The sequence below is a fragment of the Fibroporia radiculosa genome (genome assembly GCF_000313525.1).
Source record: "Fibroporia radiculosa TFFH 294 genomic supercontigs, scaffold4824, whole genome shotgun sequence".
NCBI lineage: Eukaryota > Fungi > Basidiomycota > Agaricomycetes > Polyporales > Fibroporiaceae > Fibroporia > Fibroporia radiculosa.
The window spans coordinates 1-9,435 of NW_012133720.1; the positions used below are offsets into that span (position 1 = coordinate 1).

The 9,435-nt window shown below is 57.4% G+C and overlaps 2 protein-coding genes across 2 annotated transcripts; one reads left to right on the plus strand and one right to left on the minus strand.

Moving 5' to 3' along the window:
* Positions 1–206: 206 nt before the first annotated feature.
* On the plus strand, positions 207–5,484 carry FIBRA_08910 (uncharacterized protein; the record flags this gene model as incomplete). Its single annotated transcript, XM_012330523.1, has 5 exons — positions 207–977; positions 1,045–1,410; positions 1,647–2,614; positions 2,860–3,018; positions 3,111–5,484. The coding sequence occupies 5 exons, from the start codon at positions 207–209 to the stop codon at positions 5,482–5,484; spliced, it is 4,638 nt and encodes a 1,545-aa protein (XP_012185913.1).
* An 827-nt stretch (positions 5,485–6,311) lies between these two features.
* On the minus strand, positions 6,312–7,785 carry FIBRA_08911 (uncharacterized protein; the record flags this gene model as incomplete). Its single annotated transcript, XM_012330524.1, has 2 exons — positions 6,312–6,642; positions 6,701–7,785. The coding sequence occupies 2 exons, from the start codon at positions 7,783–7,785 to the stop codon at positions 6,312–6,314; spliced, it is 1,416 nt and encodes a 471-aa protein (XP_012185914.1).
* Positions 7,786–9,435: the final 1,650 nt, after the last annotated feature.

Sequence of the window (9,435 nt, forward strand, 5' to 3'; positions counted from 1 at the left end):
CCGCGTCCCCGCCCCCGCCCCCGCCCATCACGGCCAACAGCACCGACGCTCCCACAGACGGCGTCCCCGTCGACGCCTTCGCCGCCGCCGTCAACGCCCGCCATGCCGCGCACGCTGCTCACTTTCCTCATCTCGCCTCGTCCGTCCCCGCCCCCATCTCTCTCGCCCCGTCTCACCATCGAGCATCACATCCACCCCGTCTGCCGATGTCCTCTGCGCCGTTGCTGATCCCCCCGACGCCGGCGATGGCCCCGTCACCGAGCACGTCCCTCTCGCCCTCTTCCGCTCCCACCACTCCTGCATCGCCCTTGCCCCCATCTGCCTTCCCTGCGCTCTCGCCCGATGACCTCCCCGCAGTGCTAGCTGACCCCCATGCCCTCATCCTTGACATCCGCCCTCACAATGCCCACGCCGCCGCCCGCATTCCTGGCGCGCTCTCCCTCTCCGTCCCTTCAACCCTCCTCAAACGACCCACCTTTGCGCTTGCACGCCTCGCCCCCATGCTTCCAGCCCCCGCCTCTCGCGCGCGCTTTGCTGGGTGGGCATCTGCCGCGCGCATTCTCGTGTACGATTCGGACGCACCCGGGCTCGCAGAGCGACCTGCGCTGCTCGGGCTCCTGCGCAAGTTCCGCGCAGAGGGATTCCCTCACGCGCGCGAGGTCGCGTGGTTGCGCGGCGGGTTTAACACCGTTTGGCGCGAGCGTCCCGATCTGCTCGACCACACACCGCCTCCCGATGACGACGCCGAGGAAGACGAGCTTGGTGAACTCCTCTCCCCGCCAGCACTTACGGTCACCCCAGGCCTCGTTCTCCCGTCTGGCCTCCCAGAGGACATGTCCAGAAGCACGAGCGCACCCGCGCATATGTCCACGTTTGGGTCGCACAAAGTCCTGCGCACAAAGGGACTCTCCAAGATCGCGTTCCTGGAGCCATCGACGATGGCACCGCCGCGCGCGTTCCGCGGTGCAGGTAGCTCGGTAAGTGATTCTTGCTGCCTACGTCGCAAATTGCGTGTCGACGGTCAATATTTCGCGCGTATTACAGAGCCAAGTTCCTGAGACGCCTACCGTCACATCTGCCTCGATGATCGACCCTTTTGCCACTATTTCCACCACAGCTACGCCGACACCTGGACCGTCGTTGCTCGCTTCACGAGCAAAGTCTGCCGGCGCACCACCAGGATCACTAGCTTTCAACCTCAAACTCCCCGGAATGAGTCGTACCTCGGGGTCCATCGCTGCCCCGCAGCGAGCCGGTGCACCCGGCGCGTTTGCGGGAGGAGAGGAGACGCAGTCGTTCCCGACGATGGCGGGGGCGAGCAGCATGCCGACACTGAGCCCGGTCGGATATCCATCGGGGATGAGCGGGCAGTCGCGGCCGATGCATCATTCGATGCCCTATACGCGACCGGTGAGTGACAGGTTCTTTCTGGCTAGATTTACCACATTCTGGCGAGTGGCTGTATGCGTGCGTCGATGAGGTCATACCTGCACGACGTCATTGGATTTCACGCGGATCGTCCGTAGTCTTTACGTCTACGCTCGATCGGCTGTGCGGGCGTGGATATTGCTCGCACGTGCCTATGCAGCGACTTGCGATGTGGGCTCCCGATGGCATCTCCGTGTGCTGACCAGCTGTGCTGACAGGTTGCGGTGAATCCGTTCTTCGACACGATCAGGCAGAATCTCGAGCTTGCGCGTGGCGCCGAGTCAGTAGGCGAGCGCGGTGCGGGCATTGCGTTGCGGCTGCCAAGGCGCGTGCGCAGACGTGTAGGTGATTTGCCGTTTGAGTGGCTTCGCGAGATAGCGAGGCGGAGCGGGAAAGCGAAGGAGGGGAGTAGCAGTGACGATAGTGGAGAGGAGGGTTGGAGCGAGGGCGAGAGCCAGAACCAGACTGTGAATGGTGCAAAGGAGGTGAGTACACCGCGACGCGAGGTACCGCCGAGCCTCGGGTATGCGCCGTACGTGCAGCAGCACATGGGAGCAAAGCTTGTGCTGCCTGCGACCCTGCGCGCGTTAGAGCCGAGGTCGACGTCGCCGCCCACGTCCCCTCCACAGTCCCCATCGAAGAAGAAACATGTCTCACCAACGCATTCCCGGCAGAATTCGTACTCCCATGGACGTGCACATTCACAATCGAACCCTGAGCCCCGCATCCTGGTGCAGCCACATCCCGTGCCTGCAGACTCACCACACAGGCAGAAACGCAGGCAACGCGCAAAGCCGAAGCCGCTCGTGGAGAGCGAATCGATGTCGTCGCCCGCGGGCGAGTCTAGCGCGGAGACGAGCCAGAGCCCTTCTGGTGCAGACGAGCTCACGCGCGCACTGGAGCTACAGTTTTACCGTATCGAGCTCGGAGAGCAGCGCCGCCTGATGGGCGTCATGGAACACCATAGCATGGAGAGCGCGACAGGGCTGGGTCAAGGTCACAGTGTCGTAGGAGGCGCGGTGGGAGGATTCAGTGTCAGTGCGGCGGGAGTGGTTGCAGTCAGTCCGAATGTCGTTAGGGGAGGGGCGAAGGTGGGGAACGAGCGCGAGGGTGGGGAAGAAGCGAAGGCGAAGGTGGTGTTTCCGTTCAGCATCACTGCGGGCTTGGAGAAGGGGAACAAGAATCGGTGAGTTGCGGTCCCTGTCTGCCTGGCGTGTTGTCCGTGCGGTGCGGTGTCTGTGTCTGCGCGCGTGCCCACTTGGACAGGGCGAGTGATCCTCGTACCCGGGGTTGGCAGATTGCGCGCTGTGATTGGCTGGCTGGGTTTAGGGCTGACGTTGCGCTGGGCTCCGCAATCAGATGATGGCCGTAATGCTCCCGTACACCTATATACTGACTTTTTGTCTTTTTGCCTCATATCCAAAGGTACAGCCGCATTTGGCCATTTGAGCATGCACGGGTGCGCCTGCGCAAGGTGCACCCGGATGACGATGACTATATGAATGCAAGCTATGTTCAGCCGCTGGGAACAAAGAAGCGGTACATTGCAACACAGGGTCCATTACCGACGACCTTTACCGATTTTTGGACGTGAGTGATTGTTTGGATTTATTACATGGTGCAGCTACGGGCGCCGTGTTACGTGTATCCGGGCACTGATCTCCCTTCTCCCGCCTTCGCAGGTTGTGCTGGGAGCAGAATGTGCATGTCATCGTCATGCTCACGCGCGAGGTTGAGGGCGCGGCGGTCAAGAGCGGCAAGTACTGGGAAGGCAGCGAATTCGGGCCTCTCAGACTGAAGCTCCTTGCGACGGACGACACCCCCGAACGCGAGCGCTACCGCCGTGAGAGCGAGATGAACGCCGGGTTTTTCGGAGCACATGCAGCAGCGCAGAAGAGGCGCCAGCCGAAACGCAAGGACGGCGAGGACGAGCACCGGAGTATCGTCCGCCGCATCTTCCAGCTCAAGCATACGGGACACCCGAATGCCCCTCCGCGCATCGTGACGCAGCTGCAGTACTTGGAGTGGCCAGACATGAATGTCCCGGACGACCCGCATGGAGTGCTGAGGCTGATCCGAGAAGTCGAGGAGGCGGTTGCGCGTGCGCGGGTGGCCGGTGACAGGTGCTGGGGAGAGGGGCCGCTGCATCAGGGCCCGTGGCCTGCCCGACTTTCGGTGCCCACGCCCTCGCCGCCTAGGAGCGATGCGGGGACGCCTGAGGATAGCATCTTGGAAGGTGACAACGAGGTGGAGCCGACGACGGGCATCGCGCGGCGTGCACTGCGCAACCCGCCGGTACTGTTGCATTGCTCGGCGGGAGTTGGCCGGACGGGCGGGTTCATTGCTGTCGACGCGATTCTAGACGGCGTGCGCCGGGAGATGAGGAAGCGGAAGGAGGAGACACAGGCGGCGGCTGCGGCGTTGGCGGGCAGCGGAGGTGCGAGCGGAGATGCGAGTGGGAGTGCAAGTGGGAGTAGGATGACGGACTCGCGATCTAGGTCGACGCAGAGCGGGAGTGGAAGCGGGTCGAGCAGTCGTGGAGAGCCGATGGAGGTTGACTCGAGCCCGAGCCCCCCGGCGTCGAGCGAGGCGGCGGCTCCGTCGGTTTCAGAGCTGACCGTGCCCGTATCGGTGGGCGAGAGCGAGGTGCATGTTCGTGTCGCGGGGTTCGCACAGTCAGTCCCGATGGAGGTGGACGACAGCAAGCGGCGGATGGGCATCCAGGGCGAGGGAGACAAGAGCAAGAGCCGGCGCTCGGGAAAATCTGCCGGGTCGGCGTCTGGGGGACGCCAGGACGCGCCTCGGACCGTGGTGCCGGCGTCGACAGAGCTACTGGACGAAGTGCGGCGCGCTACGATGTTCAGACTCCCGTCCGCGTCGAGCACGGCTACCAGCAACACCACCAAGACACAGGACACGTCGGAGACGGGTAGCTCAGACTCGTATCGCGCGCCTTCGGGGTTGGAGTCTGGCTCCGGCTCTGGCACGTCAATAATCAGGTCGCGCTCGTCGACGAGTCCGCCGTCAAGCCAGACAGGGAGTGCAACAAGTTTGTCGGCGGCAATGACAAGCAAGACCGCGCAGATGTCGTTGCGGAGTCCGTCCAAGTCGGCGCTGGTGGATGCGCCTGCGCCGGTGAAGCTTGCGGGATCGCGCGAGGGCGCTTTTGCGCTGCCGCCCGCGGCCAGCGCGTCGTCCTCACCGGAAGAGAAGGACCCCCCGCCCAGTCAACATGCCAGCCGGCTCGATACGTGGCGATCAGAAGTCCAGACGTCGGGCTCGCCGCCTCGCGAGGATGTGGACCCACGCTCTTCGTCGAAGTCGCCCGAGGTTTCGGAGCGGTCACCGGACGATCAGGTGCGGGCGGAGGAGACGCCTGGTCAGTCTATGTATTTCCAGCGCGGGAAGACGGTCGACTACGCGCAACCGCGACAGCTGCATGAGGATTGGTCCCCGCCGCTGTTGTCGACATTCGACGAGCCGGTCCGGAGGGTCATTGAAGATATGCGCGAGCAGCGGATGAGTCTGTGCCAGAGCCTGCGGCAATACGTGTTTGTCCACCGTGCGATCATCGAAGGTGCGCTGATGGTTGTTGACGAGGAGAGGGATAGGGAGCGCCAGCGTAGAGAGCGGAATGTGGCCGACTCGGTAAGTGAGGAAGACGAGACTGAGGTGCGGCATTCGCGTGGCTCTAGTGAGGCTATGGACCTTGAGTCGTCGGCGGGCGATCACAAAGGAAACAGCACGGGTCGTGTCAAGAGGATACATCGCCTAGAGGATCCTTTCGTGCAAGCAGACAAGGAGGTGGCTCGGAAACGCAGTCTCTCGGACTTCATGCGGCAAGATGCTGTTGTATATGACCAGTACCATCAAGCCGGCGCAGCGTCGATGATTTCTCCTGGCAGACAGAAACGCGGTGCGAGTCCTACAGAGCTGCAGAAAGAGGGCAAGTCGGGCGAGGTAATGCTCACGAAGAGGCCGAGTGTCAAGCGCAAGCCGTTGTCTGACGAGTCGTCCGTGGAGTTCGAGTTAATGCCTCCGACGAGTGCTCGGTAGCATTAGATGGAGTTCTCCGCCCCACCCTTGTTTCGGCTCCTTCGCTCCTTTCTCGTTTCAGGGTTCATTCTCGTGCAAGTTATATTCACTCAATACGGGTTTGCCTGCATGCTCGTCTGACCGATGTCTGTGCGCATGTTCCGTGCCGCTCTCGTAACATCACAGGTTCCATGTCCTCGTTTATGCTCCACTTCCGGCCTCTGCCTTTCTCTCATTGGATTTTCGAATGGACTCGTGCTCCGTTATTTGCATGCATTCCCCTCATCATGGTATTATTCTCTCGGCTCATCCACATCCAGTCCTAGCGCATGTGCTTCTTCTGCATCAGTTAGATCATCATCTGTTGTGTTATATCATCAAGTTGTGTGTATATTAATATTCTTTACCGGACAACCATGCCATCTGCGTTGTCTCTTCACCATCCTAATATATAATATGTACCTTGATCGCCGTGCCTTGCATGAACCCGGGAAGTAGAGTGCGAGCATCAGCGGGGGAATTTGTCGTGCTCAAATTATCCATGCACCTTTGCGCGGGCAGTCAGTACTGGGGCTACATGCGGTCGGAACAAGTACAGCACATCTTAGACTACATCGACTCCTTGTGAATACAGGGTTGGATCTACCAGTACATAAATGATGGCTACAGAGCAGAAACGAAACAGCGTCCAATCGATGACGTGGATTGATGATGATCACAAGAAGCGAAAGAAAACTCAAAGGAACCGAGTCAAAGAGCCCCATGACGTGGGTCAGGGTTTAAAGGACGTACAAAGTCCGTCGACATGCCCACGGCGATCATCCGCCGCGCGAGAGCATACGACGAACTCAGATATCTTCGACTTCGTTTATACCTAGCTCTTGCCTCGCCTCGCGCTCCTGCTCACGGAGCTTGAGGATCCACGGTAGGATGTTATTGCGGAAGGCGTCCGAGTCGCTCTCATACGCTGACATGTCTTGGCCGTACCGATCCTTCGCCCAGTCATTCAAGCGCTCGCCCCGCCCAAAGTCGATCACACGGAACACGGGGCGGGCGAGCGTGCGCTCCGACGGGGGAAGGTAGAGCGGCCCGGGCTGCATGAGGATGTTGCGGACGTATATCGAGTTTTGCACAAAGTCTTCCATGTGTAGACGGAGGATGTGGGTGTAGCACTGTGTTCTGGAAGTACACCGGAGGTGAGAATGGCAGCGAGTGAGAATAGGACGAGGACACGTACTTCTCGTCTAGCGAAAGCCATCTTGCTTCAATTGGCGTGCCGCATTCTTCGAGCAGTAAAATCGGGCTGGGGCCACTTTCAGGGGAACTCGCACTCGACTCTGATGACTCTGGGATATAATAGCCGAAAAACTTGGGGACCACAGCGTCGACGGGCACTGGATACCTCACCGGCTTGATCAGATTATACCCACTCCAGTCCTCCATAAGGTGCTTGGGGAACTTATTGTAAATATCAGCCTCATTCCTGAGCATTTCTCTTGCTGAAAGCCTAGGCATTGCAAGCTTTGCTGCAACCGTGACTTGGCCTGTAGATGACTCTGCGACGAGGGGATGGGGAAGCGTCAACGCAGCGCGGTAGACAAACGAATGGTGCCCGACACCTATTCGCGAGTTGGCCGAAAGATAGAGATGCGCGGTGCGTGCCTCATCTCCGCTCCTCATATTTAATGCTTCCCCTCCTGTAGGATCGTCGCACGTCGGCCAGACACGCTTGTACTTGATAGGTGCTGTGTGCGACTTTTCATCTTCCTTGCAGTCGGAATTTGGTTCTACTTCTTCACCCTGCGTCAACTCGTCGGGATCATGAACCATGAGGATGTCTGGAAAGTGCTCCCTAGGAATGAACTCTTGAAGTCTTGGCAGATCCTCAATCGAGCATTGCAGCTCGTTTTCGTTGGAAGCGGCGGCAGAGGCAGAGGCAGAGGCACCATCTGTATCAATGTCCATCGCATTGGTGTCAGTATGATCCTCAGCATCCATGATTTTTGCGAGAAACTCGGGCATCTTGATGAGAGTGCGCAGTTGTGAGTATGGGTGGATCACGCAGGGATCTGGTTCTTCTTCATCGATCTCTTCTAATTTATGGTAGTTTTCTCCAAACGCTTGGATCATGCTCCGACTCCATACAGTCACAACACCAAGGCCTGCCTGTCGTTGTGTCCAGAAAAAACTGTCCAGATCGGCGCCCCAAAGGATATCGTTCGGAGAGCGTTTCCCTCTAGGAGGGGGGGGCTTAAGGAAGGGTCCATTAGGATCCCTGGGCCATTGTTCAAAGATAAATCTGCGGCGGTAAGGCGTAAACATAGTTCAAACTTAATTGACTTCGAAGACTGTCTTGATCTGATTCGGAATCAGTTCGCGCGCAATGGAGAGGGTGGGTGAATCCAACACACCAACGGGTTAAAAGAACGGAGACGATGATTCTGGATTAGTTCAGGATCACTGGATGGAAGAGATGAGAATACAACTTTTATCTTATTGCAAAATGAAAAAAGGAAGAGACGTCGTGGCCGTGGATCGTGTTCAAGTGGCTGAATTTGTGGCAAGGCAGGCACGAGGCGCGAATCCTACGACGCGGTCACGTGCTCCCGCGAACGAGCCTATGACTGGCGCTAACCGGTAAGCATTTAATGATATATACTGTGGCTGCCATCCTTGCAGCTGGAATCGCTGTCGACTCGGATCGGCGGCTGACTTACGTATCTCCGGATAACACAGCACAGCTCTCCAACTGCATTCCATTCTGCGAGTCGTGTCGAACTCCAGCATGCTGTAGGCTAAGGACTGCAGATTACATTTCCTCGACACAGTTTACAGACACACTGCAGGGCCAATCACTGAAGTTCTGTCGTCGTCTGCGAAATGACCCGCCCTGCGCGCGGTCCTATATCACACTTAAATGGAACTACATGACTACAGGTGTGATCAGAAGATAAATGGATTGCTGCTAACTTTTATGCATACCTTACAATGGTCTGTTTGAATGCCAGGACAGGTGTAATCTCTTTGTCTGCCACATTGCAGGCCTTTCGAATGTCCAGGGCGGAAAGGATAATCACTGCAGCAATCCAGAGACTGTGGTTGCCAAAATTCCGCCCCGGACAGATCCAACTCCATGTATTCAGTGATTTGGAAGAATGATGCACAAATATGCAACAAGGGGGTAGAACAGACTGTCTGCCAAACCCAAAGACCAATTTGTGCAGGTCAACCAAGTCTGCAGCCTCTGAATCCAGCCCCTTGAACCTCTCAGGCCAAAACTGGTCTGGGTCTGGGTAAGTGATTGGATTCTGTGTCATTGCCCTTTATGACCACAATGATTGCAGTAACAACCCAACAGGAGGATAAATGAATATTGCTCACCAGATATTCAGAACAACTATTGATCTGGTGGGAATATGGTGCCTGCCATACTTGTTGTCTTCTGTCACTTGGTGAGGTATGTCTTGTGATTCCTCCATATCAGAGTTTCATCCAGATCCACATGCCACCAAACTTATCAAGGTGCAAGGGACAATCCCAGCTGTATTATAGAGGTTGGTGTAGGCTAGTTGTCAAGGTATGTGCCCTTGACCCTAATCCAATCCTCTAACCCCAACACTCACTTGTAGTGGTAGTAGTTACAAAAGGTAAGCTTGAATGCTTGTCTTGGGAGTGGCTAACTCAGAGGATGAGTAGAGTGAAGTAGATGGGGTCTTAGTTATATAACCAAGTTGTCCCTCCACTGTCAAGGTATCACCCTTGACCCTAACTCTAACCCTAACCCCAGCACTCACTTGTGTAGTTCTGGTAGTTGCAAGAGGTAAGCTAAGTGCTTGTCTTGGGAGTGGCTAACTCAGAGAGAGTAGAGTGAAGTAGACAGAAGTATGATTCTAAGATTAGACTGCCGTACTACGTGTTGAATGAATAGTGAACGCACCTACAAGTTCTATGTACAGAACCACTACAAACGGT